The sequence below is a fragment of the Onychostoma macrolepis genome, chromosome 22 (genome assembly GCF_012432095.1).
Source record: "Onychostoma macrolepis isolate SWU-2019 chromosome 22, ASM1243209v1, whole genome shotgun sequence".
Taxonomy (NCBI): domain Eukaryota; kingdom Metazoa; phylum Chordata; class Actinopteri; order Cypriniformes; family Cyprinidae; genus Onychostoma; species Onychostoma macrolepis.
This window is the reverse complement of record NC_081176.1, coordinates 21,797,314-21,822,354: the sequence shown is the minus strand read 5'-3', so window position 1 is coordinate 21,822,354 and position 25,041 is coordinate 21,797,314. Positions and strand designations below refer to the sequence as shown.

General features: G+C 37.4%; 2 protein-coding genes across 4 annotated transcripts in view; both read left to right on the top strand.

Moving 5' to 3' along the window:
* Positions 1-13,599, top strand: part of LOC131529876 (guanine nucleotide-binding protein subunit alpha-11) — a 28,188-nt gene extending 14,589 nt beyond the window's left edge. The window contains exons 3-7 of one of the 2 annotated variants that reach the window (XM_058759841.1): positions 273-427; positions 3,636-3,764; positions 8,509-8,638; positions 9,609-9,762; positions 9,873-13,599. In XM_058759841.1, the coding sequence (XP_058615824.1) occupies positions 273-427; positions 3,636-3,764; positions 8,509-8,638; positions 9,609-9,762; positions 9,873-10,063 (759 nt within the window). In that variant the 3' untranslated portion in view covers positions 10,064-13,599. Of the gene's footprint in view, positions 1-272; positions 428-3,635; positions 3,765-4,088; positions 4,218-8,508; positions 8,639-9,608; positions 9,763-9,872 lie in introns of both variants that reach the window. The other variant, XM_058759840.1, reaches the window with a different exon arrangement.
* A 6,030-nt stretch (positions 13,600-19,629) lies between these two features.
* tle5 (TLE family member 5, transcriptional modulator) overlaps positions 19,630-25,041 on the top strand; it is a 30,110-nt gene continuing 24,698 nt past the window's right edge. The window contains exon 1 of one of the 2 annotated variants that reach the window (XM_058760958.1): positions 19,630-20,046. In XM_058760958.1, the coding sequence (XP_058616941.1) occupies positions 20,020-20,046 (27 nt within the window). In that variant the 5' untranslated portion in view covers positions 19,630-20,019. The remainder of the gene's footprint in view (positions 20,047-25,041) is intronic. The other variant, XM_058760957.1, reaches the window with a different exon arrangement.

Below are 25,041 nucleotides of genomic sequence, written 5' to 3'. Positions count from 1 at the left end.
GCCATAAACGTGGCTATAAAAAGCACTACAAGCCTCGCTTGTAAATTTACTGCTGTCACACCACAGTCAGCTGCCTTTCTTCAGTGCAGGATTACGGTTAATTATTCTCATGTTTTGGTTTTGAAGAATCAGTTAATATTTCCTAAAGAAGATCCTTTTAAGTTTAACTCGACAACTTGTGACCTAGTTGGTTCGAAACCCCGCTGGAAGTCATTAGTATTACACAGCCATTAAGTCATAAAATGGGATTTTTACTGTCTCTTTATCCACAGAACAATGCTCTGCTGGTGCGAGAGGTCGATGTGGAGAAGGTTTGCTCCTTTGACCAGCCCTATGTCAGTGCAATAAAGAAGCTCTGGTCGGATCCAGGCATCCAGGAAGCCTACGACCGCAGGCGAGAGTACCAGCTCTCTGATTCCACTAAATAGTAAGTGTGTGTGCTGTCATTAGCCATTAGCTCCTTTTAACTGTATTGCTTTTAATTGAATTGTTGAAAGCTACATCTTTTCTTGCGGTCAGTTAGAAGCATATTTGTAATATGACATGCAGTCACGGCCAAAAATATCGGCACCCTTGGTAAATATGATCAAAGAAGGCTCTGAAAATAAACCTGCATTATTAATCCTTTTGATCTTTAATTTAAAAAAATCACAAAAATCTAACCTTTCATTGAACTAAAACAATTGAAAATGGGAGAAAATCTCATTATGAAATGTTTTTCTCAAATACACGTTGGGCACAATTATTGGCACCCCTCGAAATTCTTATGAGTAAAATATCTCTGAAGTATATTCCCCATTCACATTCACAATTTTGAGAACTCCAGGGTGATTATGAACATGAAATTATCCAGCCATGGCTTCCTGTTTCACAGAAATATAAAAAGGAGGGCAAACAAAGCCCAAATTCCCTTAATCATCCATCACAATGAGAAAAAACAAAGAATATATTTCTGATGTGCAGCAAAAGATAATTGAGCTTCACAAATTAGTGAAGTGGCTTTAAGAAAAGAGCTAGAGCAGTGAAAATCCCCATTTCCACCATCAGGGCAATAATTAAGAATTTCCAATCAACAGAAAATGTTATGAAACTGCCTGGAAGAGGACGTGTGTCTATATCGTCCTAATGCACGGTGAGAAGGAGAGTTTGAGTGGCTAAAGACTCTACAAGGACCACAGCTGGAGAATTGCAGAAAATAGTTGAGTCTCGGGGTCAGAAAACCTTAAAAAAAATTGTCAAACAGCACCTACATAATCCAAACACAAACCTCAAAAACAACACAAAAATGGGTCACGGAGCACAAAACCAAGCTTCTGTTGGCCATTCCAGTCCTCTGACCTGAACCCTGTAGAAAATGAGCGGGTGAACTGAAGAGAAGAAGCACCAACATGGAGCTGGGAATCTAAAGGGTCTGGAGTGATTCTGGATGAAGGAATGGTCTCTGATCTCTTGTCAGGTGTTCTCTGACCTCATCAGGCATTATAGGAGAAAATTTAGAGCTTTTAAACTGGCAAATGGAGGTTTCAAAAAGTATTGAATGAAAGGTTGGCGTTAATTGTGGCCAATGTGTATTAGAGAAAAACATTTTTTTCATAATGATATTTCCCCCCATTTTAAATTCTTATTATCCAATGAAAGGTTAGATTTTTGTGAATATTTTTTAAAGTGCCCCTATTATGCCTTTTCGAATATTACCTTTCATGCAGTGTCATGTAGCTGTATGTGAATATAAACTATCTGCAAAATTGTGAAGCCGACAGTGCACGATAAATAAAGTTATTGTCTATCAAAAAAAAAAGGGTCGACTCACAATCGCCTAAACGAGTCGTCAGGAATTCGAATCTTATTCTGTTACGGCTGTACGTCACGAAGTAACACGTTTGCATAATGTCCGTCCACGTTCTCGCTAACAACTTGCTATCACATCTTATAATTACCACAAACTTGTTAACACTTGATACATACCACTGAGAAACGTCGTGCTTGCGAATCAGTCTCTTGTCGATCAGCCACTTCAACCATTTCATCATCAGACTCCGGCTCGAATTGGTAAGGTACAGTCGATACCATCTTTTCTCTGACAGGGCTGTCATTCCGTCAGTCCGTTATGACAATGGGCGTTTCGTTTTCGATACATGCTGTACGCGATAGACTAATCACAAAGGACTGCGCCATCTGACCAATCACAGCAGTGAGGGCTCACGGAAAGGAGGGGTTTAGAGAGACTGATTCTTTGAACTGCTTTGCACGAGTCGTTTACGAATCATTTAGAAATGAGGTAAAATAAAATGTTTTTTGAGAAAACTAGTGTTTTTTGACCTTGCATGCATGTAAACCTGTTTTGGGAGACTCATAAAACAATATTAGCAACCTTAAAAATGGCATAATAGGGGCACTTTAAATAAAAGATCAAAAGGATTAACCATGCAGATTAATTTTCACAGCCGCCTTTGATCATATTTACCAAGGGTGCCAATATTTTTGGCCATGACTGTAGATGTATAGATGCAGTAATATGGCCTGTTCATACTACGAATCATATCTATAAAGATAACCGTACCGTTAACTATATTAGCATTCACAGCAACAAATAATAATGCTCTGTTTATTGTAAGCAAGCTTCAGTTTTGTCATCTGCTGCTTTAAATGTGTAGGCTCCTTAAAAGTCGGACAGAAGATTGACTGTCAGTGTTTTTATCGTTCATCGGCTGGGAAAAAAAAAGTTATCATTCTTTTGTGTTTTTCATTATAGCTGTGGTGTGGACTTCCATATTCTCATATAGTTATAGTTTAAAGGGATAGTTCACCCAAAAATAAAAATTCTGTCATTAATTACTCACCCTCATGTCGTTCCAAACCCGTAAGACCTTCGTTCATCTTTTGAACACAAATTAAGATATTTACCGATGCCTCATGGAATATTTTAACGATGTCATTTTTACGTTTCTGGGCCTTGAACATGGTAGTTGTATTGCTGTCTATGGAGGGTTGAAAAGTTTTCTGCTGCTACATGAAAAAGTTTGAAATGTCTGTATCTGAGAAATATTACATTTAATACACTTTATATGTAATAAAGTACGCAAACACCACACAAGCATCACTTGATTTCAAGTCTTCAGCTGCGGCTGGATTTGACACCGAACGCAAGGTTTGCTGCTTGCATTCGAAGTCAAACATCGCTATTATAACATTTTAATCCCTGTTTCGGAAAAAGCAAACGAAATGCAAGTCTGAAAACCCTCTTAAATCTCATTCGCAACTCATGTCAAAATGCATTTGACCCGACACTGACACGCCGTAGCCTGTAACCGAATAAATCCCAACAAGTTTAAACGCAGCTTAAAAATTCTTTCAATTTTCGTTTGTGTTCCACGAAAGAAAAATCAGACGGGTTTGGAACAATGAGGATGAGTTCAAATGTTTATTTTTGGGTTTGAATATTTACAGATTTATGCTTTTTAATATGCTTTTTTTTTTTTTTTTAACCATATTTAAATCCATTCTACAGTTTTTCCAAAACTGCCTGGAAAATATGAAAGTTCACAATTTTTGTGAGTTTCCGTTTGGGACTACTTATATGGTTATGTGTATATACACATGTACATGCCTCTGTTTCTCACCGGTTCATCCCACAGTTACCTTAGCGATTTAGAGCGTATATCGTCTCCGGGATATGTGCCCAGCCAACAGGATGTGCTGAGGGTCCGAGTGCCCACTACTGGCATCATAGAGTATCCCTTTGACCTGGAAAATATAATCTTCAGGTATCGCCAATCCCATGGCACACCTACACTACCGCCGCTGTCTCCTGACCTTTAACCTGCTGCTGCAACTGCACTGCTGCCTTCCCTGATCGCATTCTCACACCCACCCGGGGCACAACCTTTGCTATTGTTGTTTCTTTGCAACTCTTAAAGAGTGTTGTTTTTGGGGAACTCTCAGTAGAGATCGTCAGCGGAGTAAGCAGAAGGTTGTGGGGTCGAATCCCAGGATCCCGAGCAGTGTTCCCTCAATGTTTTTCTAGGGATCTGCTGCCATGCTTGATTCTTTCTTCTTCCTTCTCTCTCTCCGTCTCTCCTTGTCTCTAGCTATCTAAGTGATTTGGACCGTATCGCAGAGCCGTCGTATCTGCCGACTCAGCAAGACGTGCTTAGGGTTCGCATCCCTACCACAGGGATTATTGAGTATCCCTTCGACTTGCAAAGCATCATTTTCAGGTAGATCATAATGTCGGAGAGGATTCCTCCCCCAGTTTTAATGTCTTCATGTTTGTAACATTTTGCGAATCAGTGCGTTGATCTGGTCCACTTCGGCCAGTTGAACGAACAAGGTTCGATACGTTTATCAACATTTCTGTGACGTTAGTGGCTGTTCATGTCCTTCTTAGTCATTAACCTCTTTGCATCATTAACTTCATTAACATTCATCCTTTTTTTTTTTTTTTTTTTTTTTTTTTATCATTACTTATGCGTACAAAATTCAGGGGCTTGAAGGATGGTTGGAGACATAAGGGTTCATTCATAGCAACAGTTTTATGCATTAGAACAATATTGCTTTGTTTTGGTTTGCCTTTCATTTTTGTTTTTGTATGGATTTAAAATGAATTCTTCTAAATACATTAAGCAGTGTTTAGCAATCAAATTTGAAAAAGCAGAAGGTGATATGACGAACTTTTAAATTCTGATGAATTTCGATTTGTTTTGCATTTTATTTTTTGTTGATAAGTTTGATTTGCATTTTTGCCCTTTGCCCTTTGCCCTTTTGCTTTTTTTTTTTTTTTTTTTTTTGCTTGCCTTTTAGCATTTTGTTTTGATTCATGACATTTTTTGAATGCCAGCAATGTATTCTTTGGCGTAAGTACCCGCAAATTTACCAAGCCTACTTTAATAAAGATTTCGATCATGGTTATTAATTGCATAATGAGAAATGTTACCTTTGGGCATAGTAGGAGTTGTAATGCCATTAAAAAGTCAATACTACAGCAACTGTATAAAACCAGTTCTTTAACAATAGTCAGCACCGGACACAATTTTACCTTTTAAACATTGCAACTCAAGGCCTTAGAGTAGAATCCATTGCACATGCGAGAACATTACCACACAGGCAGGAATTTGAGCTCAGGCCTGTGAAAGGGGAATGTTTACGAATCACAGCTCGGCAGGTGATGCGGCAACAAGAAACCCTCCACAACCCCCCGTTTAGAGCAGAGATGAGAGAGAATGCCTCTGAAGAGAGGTGATCACAAAAGCCCGCAAATCGATTGGAAGCCAGCATGTCAAACCCCTCCAACGCACGCTGGTGCCAGAAATAACTTGGCTTACAACAAGGTTCCCTCTTGATCTGCGTTTGACATGTACAAATAACATTTCTTGCGAATGTTTATTGGGTGTTTAAAACAAACAAACACTTCCAAACTGCTCTGAAAGGTGGCAGGTTCACATTCCAGGTAAATGTCAAGGTAGATCTGGAATGTCACCTTTAAGGCCACTTGAGGTTTCAGGTGACTGCTACTACTGAATGCAGAAAACCTGTAGACGATGTTACGAAATGCAGGTGAAGTGTTTTGGTTAAGTAACCTACATGGTTACACCTAAACTCCTCAAACTCAACCATTTAAAGATTCTGGTTGAGTTGTCTTCCTCTCCAGCTCCTCATCCTCCAGAGTAAGAGAGCTTATCCTCGTAAGTAGGTCAGCTGTACCTCCTGCAGGAACGGAGGCTGGCTGAAGAGGCTTTATTTTAGGTTGTAGCTCCTGAAGGAGTCCATTTATCAAAGCTTTACGCCTGGCCGCTAGAGACTGAGCTAGCGAGACTGTTGCCTACATAAAATAAAACCCTTCTCTTATGTTTTCCCTCACCGAGCCCGAGTGCAGGTATGATAGGGGGAAAAAATAGCACGGTTGAGAATTGCTCTGATTATTCCCTTCTGTTTTAGCTGGAATCTCCTGTGAGTTTGTCTCCGTACTTTTCTATTAATTTAGGAGCAGTGAGCGTTACCTGACTGTTGAACTGGGAATGGCCTGTATTCTTGTAATGCATGTTCAGTTTCAGAAAATGAAACTACAAACAGTTTGGTCATTCACCTGCATTAATGCAGTATATAACACGTGAAACCTCACTTTATTGGCTCACTTTAATGTAAAATACAGTTACATATGGGTGTTTCTTCAACTGTAGGCAGTTGAAAAACAAGTAAAGTTTCTTTACTTGAAATGTACAAAAAAAAAAGATTTCAGCTAGTTGCCAAGTTAACATTTCTCATTTTCCTTTAACTTGATGTAAAACTATAAATGTTAAAAAAATTAATAAAAATGGCAAACATGCTATAAAATTTACTAAATTAAAAAAAGAAAAATGTACTAATTATGAAATATCATAAATATAAAAAGCTTATATATAACTATATAATAGGATAAAAAAAAAAACTATATCTTTTTGTTTGAGTCGTTTTTTTACCCCCAGACATTCAATCTTAAAATGTACCAGTAATCCGCAGAGGAAGTTTGATGTTTAAAACTGTGATAATGTAAACGACAGAAATTCAAAAATAATAAAAAATAAAATATAATAAAAATATAATATTTAAAAATAAAATAATAATAATAATAATTTGTAATATTTATTGTGATAATGATCAATTTATAAAACAAAAATATTTAAAGATTAGTGCTGTCAAGCGATTACTCGCATCCAAAATAAAAAGTTTGTGGTTACGTAATATGAGTGTGTGTATATATAAATACTAACACATGCATGTGTATATTTAAGAAAAATGTTATTTTTTTTTATATAATATATTGATTGATTTATGTGTGTGTGTACATGTAAATATTTTCAAAATATATACTGTATGTGTGTATTTATATATATATATATATATATACACATACATAATAAACAGTACACATACATATGTAAACAAACGTTTATTTTGGATGCGATTAATCATTTGACAGCACTATTAAAAATATTTTAAAAAAAATATAAAGCACGTTTATGTATAAAAGTACTTGTTTGAGATGAAACATGACGTATGCTTGAAAAACCGAAAAATCACATTAAATATAGGATAATGTTTTTGTCATTTTGTGTCATCAAACGGCGATTGTCAAATGATGCAGAAGTGTGGATCTTATTTAATTGGATGTATTTAGCATACGTAAAATGCTAGCTATAAAATTCAACTTGGTGAGACAAAGGAGTCGGCCATTTTATGCAAAATTGTGGTGGAAATGAGAATGACTTGCAGAACAAATGATTTATGTATAGATTTGCTATTGGATAATGTTTCTGGACTTATCGAACTAGTATGAAAAGTATTGAAAAAGTCAAGTTTCTAAAAATCTATAAGGCCAGAAAAGCCCCTAGATGAAGAAACTTTTTGTTCCCAAAAACTGTCATCGAATTAATTTTTGTTCATGACATACCAAGGCCCAGGAATGCGTTTTGTTTAGTTCATATTCAATATTTGCTTTGTGAATAAGCATGTATTAAAAAAAATATATAAAACATTTTTTTTTGTTGGTCAGCCCCGACACACTTAATAGTTGCGTATCTGTTTTTCCATCTGTCTCAGGGCTTTACTAATACAGTGCCAACACGCTTTTTCGTCGCTCATTCACCCTGTCCGTCCTGTCTGTTTTTCTTGAATGTTACTAATGTTACCAGCATGCATCTCTTTTTGTTTGTGGCGTCTCTATAAATGTTTGTTAGTTTTGCTTCCTTTGTGAAATTCACCGCTTACAATGTCACCATTTTACCAGAACTGAAGACGATCGGCTCCATACTTGACCGTAGATCTGTTCTCCCGACCTCAAACTCTCCAGCGGCATGATGAAATCATAATTACGTGCTTATTGTCCCGTTTTGATACTTCTGTAATTCTCCGTATTAAATTAACCTCTGCTGTCATGTTTTGAGCTGGTCTTGTTCAGTTCACGTTAGAAACGCACAAGTCCGAGTTTTATCCAAACAGTTGATACCTGGAAACCACACAGTGTCACGACTTGATTTGTGCATGTTTGTGAGAATGAATTCCAGATGTAATGCAATTAACCAAGATTTTCCTGCCAAAATGTTAATATAATGATAACAGACATGTGATTTTGGAGATGCATCTAATTTTGTATGACAAGTGGCTTCCATCCTTAAGTACTCATTCATTTTTGGTGGCATTGCAGGGCCTCTAGATCTAATTTGATTTGATAGACAGAGAATATTGTTACTTTGAGATCTAGTAGCCCATTTCCAATGAAAATGTTGCATGGGGAACTGCAAATCTGTTTCAGAATTGTCCTGTTTTTTTTTTGTTTGTTTTGTCTTTTCTTTTCTTTTCTTTTCAAAAGCTAAATGTTGACAATGCTTAGTTTTAAGGACGAATTTAAAGTCATTTCAGTTCAGGGTCTCGATTGGATGCCATATACAACACTGGCACAGCCTTTTTCATAGTCATCATAATCATCAAACCAGTCTTTTTATGTGTACTCATACTTCATAACCTCTGTCTCAGGATGGTGGATGTCGGAGGGCAAAGATCAGAGCGCAGGAAGTGGATCCACTGCTTTGAGAACGTCACGTCCATCATGTTCCTGGTTGCCTTGAGCGAATACGACCAGGTCCTTGTTGAATCTGACAATGAGGTGATTATATTTCTTAGCATTATTTTAAATGTATTATAGTTTGTATTTTTTCTAGTTATTGCATTTTTATAATGTATAAAAACATTAAAATTAATATAATATACATTTGCAAACAATTTTTAATGTTTAATTATATTTATACAGTTTAATGTATTTATTAGTAATAATAGTAGTATTAGTCATTTCATGTATTTTATAATATTTTTGTTTTATTTACATTTATACTTTTTAATGTATTTTTATTATTAATATTACTATTATAGTTTTTGTTGTTCCATATTTTGATAATGTATGAAAACATTAAATTTAACAATGTACAATGACAAACTATTGATTAATTATATTTATACATTTTAATGTATTTATATAGTGTTAATATTAGTAGTATTAGTCATTTCACATATTTTTATAATGTAGATATCAAAATAAGAATTCATTGATGTATATAATCATTTGTTTTATATCATTTTAAATTAATATTTAATATTAAAAGAAATGTTATTTTTAGTTGTTTTATAATTATAAATATATTCAAATGAATAATGTACACTTATAAATAAATGTTTTGTTAATTTATGATACGTTTAACTGTTTGTTTTTATTTTTAATGTTTTTTTTTTGTATCTTATAGTTTTGTAATGTAAATGTATTTTCTACTATTAGTATTTGAGATTTTATTTTATAATGTGTAAAAATATTACATTCGTTATACATTTATGAATGTAAATATTTAATTTCTAATTATTAGTATCTACTCATAGAGATTTTATTTGGACATTGTGTATTATAATTGAGCAATATAATATAACAGAGTATATATGGAAATGCATAAATCATTCATTGAGGTTCATCAGCTAGACTTGCATTAACCGTAGTTAATGATGCTTAACAGTCATCTGCATTAGTCTTCAGTGCAGTCGAAGCTGAGCCGCCCCTTTCATTGTGGTATTTTTGTCTCTGACTTCTGCAGAATCGCATGGAGGAAAGCAAAGCGCTGTTTCGCACAATCATCACCTACCCCTGGTTCCAGAACTCTTCAGTCATTCTGTTCCTGAACAAGAAGGACCTTCTGGAGGAGAAGATCATGTACTCTCACCTGGTGGACTACTTCCCTGAATTTGACGGTAACAGCCTTTTCACAAGTTTTAAATGAAGCCTACACTGACACCGTGTGGTAGACTTGTGAACTGCAACCACTTGTTTTGTCTCCAAACTCCCATTTACCGACTCACAGGTCCGCAGAGGGACGCCCAGGCAGGCCGCGAGTTCATTCTGAAGATGTTCGTGGACCTGAACCCAGACAGCGACAAGATCATCTACTCGCACTTCACCTGCGCCACAGACACCGAGAACATCCGCTTCGTCTTCGCAGCGGTCAAGGACACCATCCTGCAGCACAACCTCAAAGAGTACAACCTAGTGTGAGAGAGATCGAACGAGAGCGAGACACCTGCAGCCCACACACGGCCGAAAGCACTACACACCTCACACGCAGAAACACACGCACGGGAACCGTGCGGACACACCTTCACCCCCATTAGGCACTGGATCTTCACATAGTCCTTTTCTTTGCCTGTTTTCTCCTCTCTTCCTGAGTGTCAACCCCTCCAGCCGATAGCTTTATCATCCAATCTTCCTCAAACGCGAAGGCTGGGCCGTTAAACCGGTGCCTAATGACAAAGAGCATTCGTTTGCTCTGTAGATGGGCTGTAGGTGGGCTCTACCTGAATGAAACTGAGGTACGAACTTAACTGAAACACTCGGTGGATCGTCCGTAACGAAGAGTGGGCGACATTCTTGAAGGACTTCACCTTGCATCACTGAATTTAACCAGGTGTTAGTTGTGCAATCACATGCTATAACACTAGAGGTGGAGGTGATTTGATTTAATACTATTTTAGGAGTGATGTATAGAGATTTCCCATCACTACTGGAGAAGAGATGGCACACCATGTGACTTTTTTTCGTAATAATGAGTAATGAAAGCCACCAGTTTTTTTCAAAAACGCTCGAATTGCGTTCCCGAAATTGTTTCTAAAAACACCCAGTTCGCTTGTGTATCCACTAAATTTATCATTCAGGCAGCGAACTGTTTCCTCCAGTCTGATGTTTGCCAGTATTGGGTGTTTAATCAGTATAATTAAAGGGATCCAGCTAGTATTCAAGGGTATTTACTGAAAGGTTGTGATTTGTTTACATGCTTCGTCACATCAGTTTTGAATCTTTGACCGAAGGAATCAAATAAACGCCTTTCCTAGCCGATTCATTCATGTTTTACTCAGTATAACATTCAATATCCAGTGATTTAAATGTTCGTGGACTCACTTGGAACTCAACGCAAAAGTGCTATATAGGGTGAAATCGATTTCGTTTTTTTTAATTTATGTAATTTATGGACCAGATATGTAATTAGTCGGACTCATTTTTCCAACGAAATTTTTGAGTCTCTACTGCTGTAAAAAATCCATTGGCAAGTGATCTTTTCTTTTTGGTATTTCGTAAATCGATTGTCGCCGTTCTGTTCTTTTTTTCAGTTTTCCCGAATATTTGAAATGCTTGAAAATGGAGAGTTGAATTTCCATTTTATCAACATCGCTTTATGCAAATAGGAAATTGAGATTTTTATCAGTGGTTGAATTCTTAACTGGTCTCTGCTTGCGTTGTTTTTTGAGAGTTCGCTCTCGGTTTCGTAGTACCATATCTTAGTTCTCGCTTGATTTAGCTTTTTGGATTCCATAGCTAGCTGGCTTTTTGGGGGGGTGGGGGATCTTTATGATGTAATTCAGGTGAGTTTTCATACTTTTCATTACAAGGGCTAATTGTGGGCAGAGAATGAAAGGACTCTATGAAGACGATAGAGCAATAGGTACGCCGAAGTGGGTATCTGAATCAGGGACAGCGCGGGTGACGCCGCGGGAGTTGCCGTTTTCCATAGGTTCAGCTTACATTGCATCCAGGGAGCACCTTCGGAGATCTTCGGAAAAAGTATGCTATTTCTTGCCGCAAATCAGACGACTTTGAATGGGCCGTTTTGATTTTGTAAGTTTAGGAATGAAGTATTCGGTGGCGGTGATGTCACAAGTTTCCCTTTGCCATGTATGGTTTCGGGGGCTGTGACGGTATTGCTTTTGAGTCCTGTTTACTCATTTATCGTACACCTTTTTTATTTTTTCCCCAGCCGACTGGCTATGAATTTATCGCACATTAGCACTCGTACAGTCTTATTGGCTTTGTTCGTATTATTGAAACAACATGGCTTGAGAGAAGCTGAATTTGTGAGAGAATCACGAGATCTAACGTAATGATTTAGCGAAATATTTGAATCACAATGGTCACTTATTGGCGCAATTTTATTGTTTTTAACTAATAATTGAATGTATTGTAGGAGGATTCTTTTTTTTTTTTTGTGACAAATTACTTTGGAAGTGTAGTTTTGAAGGTGTATACGTAATTTTCCCTGTATATTTTTGTTGCGTTTAATTAATCCTATAAGCCTTCTCTACATATACATTTGGACCTTTTAGTGCATTTTACGAATTGTTTGCCAAATTGCGAACTTTTTTTTTTTTTTTCTTTCCTCCTTTCACTAAACAATCCTCCCGTGTCAGGCCAGTTAAGCTGCTTTTTTGTTTTGTTTATAGTTTTTCAAACATCCAGATTTGCATACCGTCATGCTTCTGGGCGGAGCTTCACACTTCATTCATTTTAAATTGTGTTTACTTGGGTGGGATGGTACTATCAGTCATCATATGCCAATTTCAAACTGTTTCGTTGTTGTACAAGTAGTAGAGCTGCAAATTTACGACGGCATTTTTGAACACGTGAACGTTTAAAGCTTTTGTACATACGGCTTTCATTTTAAAGGGCTAGGCCTTATCTGAGAAACACCTTTCTTTATCCAACAGAAACACTACAGTTAGTCATTTCGTACCAATTAAGTCCACAAAACATCAGAATACGCTGTGCAGATGGTATAAGTAGCTTTGATATCCTGTTCAGCTGGTGTTTAAGGGGGTTACTTTGGTCGTTCTCAACAATTTGTGATGTAGTTTGAAATGTTTTTCCTCCCTGGGTTAATGCACTGAACCTACTCTGCAGTAATGGAACGAACTCCACACATGTGACGGATCTGTTCCTCCAAACTTGTTCCTGGTACTCTGAGAGATGCAGACACTAATGAATAGAAATGATGCTTTTGCTTGAGGTCCACACTGACGTGATGGATGCGTACAATATGAAGCTATCTTTACTTTCTTTTTTTATTTCTGATGTCGATGCATTACCTGAACACTTGTATGTAGGACACTTTAATATAATACATTTGTTTTTGATAAAACAGCTAAAATAAACTTTTGTGTAGTGGTGTATAAAATCAAAGTATTGTATTACTTTGTAATGTATTTCTTGTTCGGTTGGTTGCTCTTTATTTTATTTTTTGGTTCTTTTTTTTTTGTTTTTGTTTTTAAAGCATACCAAATGTAAATTATGTACTATATTGAGTGTGCCAATCCCTTTGATTTGTAGAGCCAGACTCTTTACAAGTGCCAATGTTGTGGAAATCATTTAAAAAGGACTTGTGTATTTTATGGTCCAGTTTTTAAAAACAAATAAACATTAAGTATGTGATTATGGTAAATGCGCAACAGGAAAAGGACAATTTTATTCTGTATTTAAGATTAAAGATGATAAACTGCTGTTTTTAAAAGAAATGACATTTTAATTGCATGTGTTTGTTTTCGGTGGAGAGGGTCGGGTAAAGGAGAAACCGTATTAACGCAAAACCCTGCTGACAAGGGGCTTAATTATTGTTCATTTACAGTATTTTAGACATTTCTCTTTTTGTATGTTTCATTTCAACCACTTTTGCCTGAACCTCATTCATACATGAAAATGACTTTCATAGCCTTCTCCTTTAAAGAAAAAAATATCCATTTTAAATTGGAATAAAATTTGTTCCTATATGTTTGCGTCTGTGTTGAGCTTTTATTTATGTCCTTTATTACAAGAAAGATGAATAAGGTAGATGGTCCTCCTGGTAAAACATGTTCGACGTTAAGAGTCCTGGTAGTCGTAATGATAACCCTCTCTTGTCATGAAGAGTTAAATAATACATGACTAAATGATTCTTGCGCAGCACAGAGATCGTATAAATATAACATAACCTCAGCTACAAAGATGTCATTAAATCTCATTTCAGCATATTTATTAGATGCTATTTTTAATGTTGAGGTTTGAATTGACCATCAGAAATGTGAAGTAGAAATTTCAAAAAATCTTGGTTCATTATAATAGAGTAGAATAATCCAATCAGATTTCAGTAATTTGTATTGATGCTGATGCTTGTATTATTCTCATTTAATTTATATGAGCTGTTTGTTGGTGCTGTTTTGATGGTTACATATTAAAAATATTGAATGTTTATGTACATTAAAACATGAAATATAAAATTGTAGATATTACAAATAAAATGTGTATATATATATATTATATAATAGGTAATATAATTAGACAATATATAAACAAATACATGAATATTTATTCGCGCTGTTTGCTGGTGCTGTTATTAAATTGTTAGGAATTAAAATGTTTTATAATTTACAGTGGGGGAAAAAATTATTTGATCCCCTGCTGATTTTGTACGTTTGCCCACTGACAAAGAAATGATCAGTCTATAATTTTAATGGTAGGTTTATTTGAACAGTGAGAGACAGAATAAAAAAGTTCAAGGCTGATGTTTGGCAGCTCGAACCTTCAGCTCCCTCCACAGATTTTCTATGGGATGAAGGTCTGGAGACTGGCTTGGCCACTCCAGGATCTTAATGTGCTTCTTTTTGAGCAACTCCTTTGTTGCCTTGGCCGTTCGTTTTGGGTCATTGTCATGCTGGAATACCCATCCACGAGCCATTTTCAATGCCCTGGCCCTGATGGTACATGGCCTCGTCCATCGTCCCTTTGATGCGGTGCATTTGTCCCCTTAGCAGAACCCCCATAATGTTTCCACCTCCATGTTTGACGGTGGGGATGGTGTACTTGGGATCATAGGCAGCATTCCTCCTCCTCCAAACACGGCGAGTTGAGTTGATGCCAAAGAGCTTGATTTTGGTCTCATCTGACCTCAACACTTTCACCGTTCCTCACCGTTCTCATGATCATTGTAACTCCACGAGGTGAGATCTTGCATGGAGCCAAAGTCCGAGGGAGACTGACAGTTATTTTGTGTTTCTTACATTTGTGAATAATCGCACCAACTGTTGTCACCTGCTCACCAAGCTGCTTGGCGATGGTCTTGTAGCCCATTCCAGCCTTGTGTAGGTCTACAATCTTGTCCCTGACATCCTTGGACAGCTCTTTGGTCTCGGCCATGGTGGAGAGTCTGGAATCTGATTGATTGATTGCTTCTGTGGACAGGTGTCTTTTATACAGGTAACAAACTGAGATTAGGAGCAGTCCCTTTAAGAGAGTGCTCCTAATCTCAGCTCCTTAAGACATCTGGGAGCCAGAAATTTAGCTGATTGATAGGGGATCAAATACTTATTTGACTCATTAAAATGCAAATCAATTCATAACTTTTTTGAAATGCATTTTTCTGGATTTTTTTGTTGTTATTCTGTCTCTCACTGTTCAAATAAACCTACCTTTAAAAAAACAGACTGATCATTTCTTTGTCAGTGGGCAAATGTACAAAATCAGCATGGGATCAAATTATTTTTCCCCCCACTGTATATAAACAGGAAAAGTTGTAAAAGAATACTTTCTACATGTATTTCTAACTAACAATTTTTTTTAAGGTTTTCTGACCCCGAGACTCAACTATTTTCTGCAATTCTCCAGCTGTGGTCCTTGTAGAGTCTTTAGCCACTCAAACTCTCCTTCTCACCGTGCATTAGGACGATATAGACACACGTCCTCTTCCAGGCAGTTTCCTAACATTTTATGTTGATTGGAAATTCTTAATTATTGCCCTGATGGTGGAAATGGGGATTTTCACTGCTCTAGCTCTTTTCTTAAAGCCACTTCACTAATTTGTGAAGCTCAATTATCTTTTGCTGCACATCAGAAATATATTCTTTGTTTTTTCTCATTGTGATGGATGATTAAGGGAATTTGGGCTTTGTTTTCCCTCCTATTTATATTTCTGTGAAACAGGAAGCCATGGCTGGATAATTTCATGTTCATAATCACCCTGGAGTGCTCAAAATTGTGAATGTGAATATAGAATTTCTAGGGGTACCAATAATTGTGTCCAACGTGTATTTAAGAACAACATTTATTTCATAATGATATTTCCCCCCATTTTAAATTCATATTATCCAATGAAAGGTTAGATTTTTGTGAATTTTTTAAATAAAAGATCAAAAGGATTAACAATGTAGATTCATTTTCACAGCCTTCTTTGATCATATTTATCAAGGGTGCCAATAATTGTGACCACTACTGTACGTGTGTGTGTATATATATATATATATATATACACACACACATATATATACATATACAGAACAAAATTATAAACGCAACACTTTTGTTTTTGCCCCCATTTTTCATGAGCTGAACTCAAAGATCTAAGATTATTTCTATGTACACAAAAGGCCTATTTCTCTCAAATATTGTTCTCAAATCTGTCTAAATCTGTGTTAGTGAGCACTTCTCCTTTGCCGAGATACTCCATCCACCTCACAGGTGTGGCATATCAAGATGCTGATTAGACAGCATGATTATTGCACAAGTGTGCCTTAGGCTTGCCACAATAAAAGGCCACTCTAAACTGTGCAGTTTTATCACACAGCACAATGCCACAGATGTCGCAAGTTTTGAATGAGCATGCAATTGGCATGCTGACTGCAGGAATGTCCACCAGAGCTGTTGCCCATGAATTGAACGTTCATTTCTCTACCATAAGCCGTCTCCAAAGGCATTTCAGAGAATTTGGCAGTACATTCAACCGGCCTCACAACCGCATGTAACCACATGTAACCACACCAGCCCAGGACCTCCACATCCAGCATCTTCACCTCTAAGATCATCTGCGACCAGCCACCCGGACAGCTGCTGCAACAATCGGTTTGCATAACCAAAGAATTTCTGCACAAACTGTCAGAAACCGTCTCAGGGAAGCTCATCTGCATGCTCGTCGTCCTCATCGGGGTCTCGACCTGACTGCAGTTCGTCGTCGTAACCGACTTGAGTGGGCAAATGCTCACATTCGATGGCGTCTGGCACTTTGGAGAGGTGTTCTCTTCACGGATGAATCCCGGTTTTCACTGTACAGGGCAGATGGCAGACAGCGTGTATGGTGTCATGTGTGTGAGCGGTTTGCTGATGTCAACGTTGTGGATCGAGTGGCCCATGGTGGCGGTGGGGTTATGGTATGGGCAGGCATATGTTATGGACAACGAACACAGGTGCATTCTATTGATGGCATTTTGAATGCACAGAGATACCGTGACGAGTTCCTGAGGCCCATTGTTGTGCCATTCATCCACGACCATCACCTCATGTTGCAAGGATCTGTACACAATTCCTGGAAGCTGAAAACATCCCAGGTCTTGCATGGCCAGCATACTCACCGGACATGTCACCCATTGAGCATGTTTGGGATGCTCTGGATCGGCGTGTTCCAGTTCCTGCCAATATCCAGAAACTTCGCACAGCCATTGAAGAGGAGTGGACCAACATTCCACAGGCCACAATCAACAACCTGATCAACTCTATGCAAATGAGATGTGTTGCACTGCGTGAGGCAAATGGTGGTCACACCAGATACTGACTGGTTTTCAGACCCCCCTAGACCCCCAAAATATTTTAGAGTGGCCTTTTATTGTGGCCAGCCTAAGGCACACCTGTGCAATAATCATGCTGTCTAATCAGCATCTTGATATGCCACACCTGTGATGCTCACTAACACAGATTTAGACAGATTTGTGAACAATATTTGAGAGAAATAGGCCTTTTGTGTACATAGAAAAAGTCTTAGATCTTTGAGTTCAGCTCATGAAAAATGGGGGCAAAAACCAAAGTTTTGCATTTATAATTTTGTTCAGTGTATATATATATATATATATATATATATATATATATATATATATATATATATATATATATATATATATATATATATATATATATATATTACACGATTTTACTGTATTTTACATACATTTAAATTGTACAAAATTAACTTATTAATACACACACACACACACACACACACGTATGTATATACAGGTGCATCTCAATGAATTAGAATGTCGTGGAAAAGTTCATTTATTTCAGTAATTCAACTCAAATTGTGAAACTCATGTATTAAATAAATTCAATGCACACAGACTGAAGTAGTTTAAGTCTTTGGTTCTTTTAATTGTGATGATTTTGGCTCACATTTAACAAAACCCCACCAATTTCAACAAATTAGAATATGCTGACATGCCAATCAGCTAATCAACTCAAAACACCTGCAAAGGTTTCCTGAGCCTTCAAAATGGTCTCTCAGTTTGGTTCACTAGGCTACACAATCATGGAGAAGACTGCTGATCTGACAGTTGTCCAGAAGACAATCATTGACACCCTTCACAAGGAGGGTAAGCCACAAACATTCATTGCCAAAGAAGCTGTCTGTTCACAGAGTGCTGTATCCAAGCATGTTAACAGAAAGTTGAGTGGAAGGAAAAAGTGTGAAAGAAAAAGATGCACAACCAACCGAGAGAACCGCAGCCTTATGAGGATTGTCAAGCAAAATCGATTCAAGAATTTGGGTGAACTTCACAAGGATTGGACTGAGGCTGGGGTTAAGGCATCAAGAGCCACAGAAATTTGGCTACAGTTGTCGCATTCCTCTTGTTAAGCCACTCCTGAACCACAGACAACGTCAGAGGCGTCTTACCTGGGCTAAGGAGAAGAAGAACTGGACTATTGCCCAGTGGTCCAAAGTCCTCTTTTCAGATGAGAGCAAGTTTTGTATTTCATTTGGAAACCAAGGTCCTAGAGTCTGGAGGAAGGGTGGAGAAGCTCATAGCCCAAGTTGCTTGAAGTCCAGTGTTAAGTTTCCACAGTCTGTGATGATTTGGGGTGCAATGTCATCTGCTGGTGTTGGTCCATTGTGTCACTGCACCCGTTTACCAAGAAATTTTGGAGCACTTCATGCTTCCTTCTGCTGACCAGCTTTTTAAAGATGCTGATTTCATTTTCCAGCAGGATTTGGCACCTGCCCACACTGCCAAAAGCACCAAAAGTTGGTTAAATGACCATGGTGTTGGTGTGCTTGACTGGCCAGCAAACTCACCAGACCTGAACCCCACAGAGAATCTATGGAGTGTTGTCAAGAGGAAAATGAGAAACAAGACCAAAAAATGCAGATGAGCTGAAGGCCACTGTCAAAGAAACCTGGGCTTCCATACCACCTCAGCAGTGCCGCAAACTGATCACCTCCATGCCACGCCGAACTGAAGCAGTAATTAAAGCAAAAGGAGCCCCTACCAAGTATTGAGTACATATACAGTAAATGAACATACTTTCCAGAAGGCCAACAATTCACTAAAAATGTTTGTTTTTTTATTGGTCTTATGAATTATTATTCTAATTTGTTGAGATAGTGAATTGGTGGGTTTTTGTTAAATGTGAGCCAAAATCATCACAATTAAAAGAACTTAAACTAAACTCTGTGTGCATTGAATTTATTTAATACACGAGTTTCACAATTTGAGTTGAATTACTGAAATAAATGAACTTTTCCACGACATTCTAATTTATTGAGATGCACTTGTATATGTGTGTGTATATATATATTTTATATGTGTGTGTTTTTGTTTGTTTTTTTCTAACTGTTTGCTAGTGCTGGTTTGATGTTGTTTATTAAAAATGTATCAAAGTTAATATTTATCTAAATGTATGTAAACGAAAAACGATTACTAATTATTAGTGTAATTATATTTTATATAAATATATAATAAAAAATACAAAAAATTGCATGCATACAGAAAAAAACAGCAGCAGCAGCAGCCATCAGCTCCCAAACTCCACTTCATCTCTTGCACAGCCACTCGATTTCCTCCAACCAGGGAGGAGAGAGACACCAGCCCTTATCTGCGCTCATTCCCAACGTGGAAAAGGGACAGGAAAGACACCATATCAATCCGACAGATTCCAGCAAATCACCCACGGATCATTATTACTCCATGCCGAATGCGTGTTAAAGAGCGCGCTCAGTGCGGCACACATCAGGCTGCTTTATTACCATAGCAGCGGCGCGAGCTGCCTGTAGCTGTACAGGAGCCTCAGCTAGCGACGGAACAAAGAAAACACACACAAATATAACTGTCTGCTGAGCAAACTGCTTCCCTGTTCTTTGAGGAGGAGAAGGCAAGACCCCGAAGACCAAAACTGACATGATGTTTCCACAATCCAGGCACTCGGTGAGTGTAAATCGAGCGGTTTGCTGGCGCTATGTTGATGTTGTTAGCTGGTTTGAGCTTAGCATAGGCAGGAGAGGCATCCGTGCAAGTGTGTGTATGCTCAAACTTATCGCGAAGATGAAATATTTATCATCCATTTCATCACATCACCCTTAAATATTAATAAAACAACACGTTTTTACCTTAAACTCCACTAATGTGTGATTTGGCAGTGTTTGCAGATGAGAACAATGTAGATGTTGTGCGCCTGTGACATTTAACAGTTGACGAATTGTGTATTAATATATGCAACTTCAGTCCCAAAACCTCCTAATCCTGGTGCGTTATTTTACTAACCATATTTGTATGTTTATTACTCTGTAGTTTGCAACAAGGCATGAAATTATGAGGTTTAAGTGCCAAATTCGTGTTTATGTTGACATCTTTCAGGTTCTATTAATCTTTTCTAATGAACTCTCATCATTTTGCCAGTGGGGTGCCAAAATTCATGTTAACTAACACTACAATCAGACTTTTTGAAGAACACAAGCTGATTTCTTTTTTGTAAGAACAGCAAGACTTTTGCCAAAAACCCAAGGTGTAAATCTGTAATGACATGCATTTGCATTGTGCAAGATGTTTTCCCTGCAGCGAATCAGAGATGTGTGTTGCGCACTACCTTGATCTTTTAGCCAAAGTAGAGAAGAGTCTGTATCACTGCTTATGAACTCGTTTATGGATTGAGTTACACATAGCGAGTCGCTTCCTAATCAGCCTAACTAACGCTGTAAGTGATTAAAAGTGGGTTTGTCGTATTCCTAGACTGGTTTGAATGCAATAACTTGTCACATGTTAAGTTTCTAGCAAGCTGTTGCTGATTAATGAGCTAATATGACAGATATTTTGATTAGGCGCTCTTGATTAAAGGCGTATGGCTGGAAATAGAAGTGAATTAGATGCCACTGAGCGACATGATTTGGTTTGCTTTACAGAATTATTTTGTAACATTTGATCACCTCCTTATAAAATCAACATAAATGGTATCCACAACTCATTTTACATTTAAAATGCCATGTTTTTGAGTGGAACTGGATTTTATGTGAGCAGAAATGTAGGGTGGCGTTTGATTGGCTCCTGTAAAGTGGACTTGGTGATGTCATACAGAAAAGAAAGTTGTTTGGGAGGTGGAGCAGTTTGTTGAAAAACAATTATTATTATTATTTTTTTTTTTTTTAATTATGATTAACTTGCAGTGATTAATCGTGCACAATAAGACCAGGAACATGTGGGTCAATGACGTGACACTCATTTTTTTTTTGTCCTATTAATTTTTTTCAAAAAATGTTTAAAATGCTATTCATACATGCCAGGACTTGAATACACCCATTTTAAAATGAACATGTTTTTATATCTGAATCTGAAATCTTTTTTTTTTTTTTTTTTTTTTTACAGGGCATGAAGTAAAAAAAAAAATTAATGATGGGGGAAAAAAGGTTTTGTTTTCAAGAATCAAATTTTTGCACAATTTATTATTTAAATAAGTCTCTGATTTTAACATAATTTGACTTTTTAATCACAAGGAAGGGTTAGTTTAGTTTGTAAAATGTCATGTGGCAAGACCCCCAAACTGAAGGATTTTTATGAATAATTTTTATATTTGTAAAAAATACTTTTGACCTTGACAAATATAATTAAAAATTCCATTGCATTTTACTTGATAGTTAAACCTCCTGACATTTTAAATTATCCTTGAAAATCTTTTCTTGAAAATGGTATAAAAGTTTTTCAAAATCATTTGAAAGCGATAATAATATTAAGAGTACATTTTAAAGAAGTTTTAACCCAGATTTTTAATTGTGAACACACTTGTATGTCTGACTTCACTCTTCACTCTTGTACTAAGGAAATAAATAGGGTCAATTTGGATGTCACATTGACTTGAACATCTGAAACCCTTTGTGTTAGGCCAATTGTTGGATAAAAATCTCATCCAGCAATGTATAAAATTTTTCAGGTGTTTGAGCTGAGGTAGTGAACTGAACAGCTCCTTTTCTGTCTGATAATGAATGGCCGACAGGGAGCATGTGAAAATGTGAGCCCGGTTGTAGTCGGCGCTACTCTTTTGCCACGGCGCTGTGACTCCATAGCAACAACTTCTCAGCAGACTTGACACAGAAAGTGTTTACTCTGACCAGCCTGAACGCCTCATGACTTGAATTGTCCACCTCGGTGTAGCCTTTTGATTCCTGCAAGCCCACCCGACTGTTTTTCTTTCAAGGTCATCTAACAATGTTGGTGAAATTTTTGAACCCATACGCTCCTTAATTGGAGTATTAAGACCCGACGCACAAAGTTAAAAGCAGGGATTATGGATTTAACCCCACACGCCCCAAACGCATCCAACTGTTATGTTCATTTAACGTTGTATGAACATTATCTGCAACCATATCTGACGACTTTGTGCGACTGATGACGTTTAATAGCGTTTTGTCCTCCATTTTGTTCGTTGAATCCAGATCCAGACGAGTGATGTTGTAATGGTGGGGATTTGTGAATTGGAGTGCGCCATTGATTGTGGCTTTTCAAGGAGTCGCTTCTGAAAGCCATTGTTGCAGTAATGGCTGGAAAGAGAAGCGAGAGTTGGCACAGAAACATACACGCACCAGTGTGTGTGTGTCGCCCTCGACCTGATGTTTTGGGTGGGGCGTTTGGGGCAGATTTATTAAGTCTGCTCGAGTGAGCAGGACAGACCTCCGTCTTTCCCTCCCCAAATCCCTCAACGCGGCGGATAATCCCTGTTGTCCCACATCTTGCTCATTAAATAAACTCTGTTTCTTACACACACACATACGCATACATGCATGAGAAAAGGCCCTCTTCGCCGTTTATCCCCCTGCACGCTCATGCATGCGTGACGAAAAACTTATTGCAAACTACCTTTTTTGTCATGCTAAGATAAAAAATGGATTTAAAAAGGACTTGGCAAGCTTGTATAGTTATGAAAGTTTGAATCTGCCTTGTAGCATTTGCTGATTTAGCCTAGTCTTTTTTTATAGTTCCTATATATATATATGTATGTGTGTATATAACTTATAACTATTTTTATAAACTGTATCGATACTATAAAGTAAATTTTTATATTTAGTACTAGTCCTGTCAATTAATTGCAATTAATCGCATCCAAAATAAGTTTGTTTACATGTGTACTGTGTATATTTAAGTAAATCTATTATAATCTTGTGTATTTGTGATTCTCGCTTTAACAAGGATGACTAATAATCTTTGATTAATAAAATTGTGCCAAATAGCTCATAAATAGCCATCAACAAATTCAGTGTTCATTTCTGCAGGTTGGTATGTAACACACACACACACACACAAACAGATGTCTTGGTTGTTGATGGCATAACTGCTCATTAGCATCACAAATAGGTCTACGAACGCCTTTCCGGACTGAAAAAGTGTATGTGGAGAGGACAAGGAAAAAACGTACACATAGGTGATACCAATTCCTTTTCATCCCTGTTTTTTTTTTTTTTTTTAAACATTAAATGATAAATTCAGGCCATTTCAAAAGAGCCGCTGACAATGCGCTGTCCTCCCCGAATAGGCTCGGTCTGTACTGTGGTGAAAGGACGAGGCGCGGATGGCTTAATTAGCTTGTCTGACTGTTTGTGTTCCTCCTGGCCTTTGGTGTGAAGGACGCGTGCTGGGATAATTGCATCGCAGGATTATTTTTACTAGCGCAGGTTTTTTGCCAGTTGCTCATGGCTTAGAGGCTTTGTATGTTGCACACATGTTTCTGTGTGTGTGTGTGCGCGCTGACTGAGACAGACGGGCTGCATCAGTATTCTCTGGCAGTGATGGACTTGCGCTGTGGGAAAGCTGCGCCCCAGAGTAAAGCAGCGGTCTGGAACAAAGCAGCCTGGTGGGGGACTGTTTAATGTGGCAGCACCTCGCTCAGACCTGCCTGTCGAAAGACACACCAGGCTAAAGAAGCCTTCCTGAATCGCTTCTGCCTCCACAACCAAAGGCTATGATCGCCACTCTTCGTACACTCATGGTGTCTTCAAGTGCAAAATTATCACATTATCACTGTGTCCTTTTGCAGTGATCAGTGTTATTTTAGTATCATTGATATATATTTAAATGTTTATACAACTTTTATTTCAGTTTTAGTTATTTGAAGTTAAATGAAATGAAAATTAATTTTTATTTTGCAACTAGCTAAAAGAAAAATAAGTTTAAAGTGCCCCTATTATGGATTTTTAAAAATGATCTTTCATGCAGTGTGTAACACAGCTCTAAGTGAATGAAAACATCCTGCAAAGTTTTAAATATGAAAGTGCACCGTGTGTGAAGTTATTGTCTCTCAAAAGAAAGAGTCGACTCTGAATCATTTTTAAAATTAATCCCAATCCGTTTCATGTTGACCTGAACATGAAACATTAGTATATTGCCCGCCCACTTGTTGGCCTGAATGAAAATGCAAATTTATTCTTTGCCACTAGGTGCCGCTTTTGAGCAGTAAAATAGCAGCTTCCCCAGTAACGCTGTACACAAGACCAATCGGACAAATCACCGCAGATTAGTGTCACGCAAAGTAGGGGTTTGGAAAAATGATTCATTGAGCGAATTGTTTAGGAGTCATTGAGCAAATAAGGTAAAAATAAATGCATATTATAAGACTATGAAAGTGTTGCATGCATGTCAACCTGTTGTTGGGGAACCATAATAGGGGTACTTTAATAAAATATTTTATTTTATTTCAGGTAACTAAAATGTATTTTATGGTTTTAGTTTTAGTTATAACACTAATAACCCTGGTACTAATAGTTAACTTGAGTTATGTATGTTAAAGAAATATTAAAATATTAAAAACTTACTTAACGTAAGGTTTGTAGCATTTAAAGTAAATCCAGTAGAATGCCAGTTTTACTTGAACAAGTAAAGAACATTTACAGTAATGTACCTACAGTGGCAGCAGGTCTTCAGATAGCAAAATTGGTTGCAAAT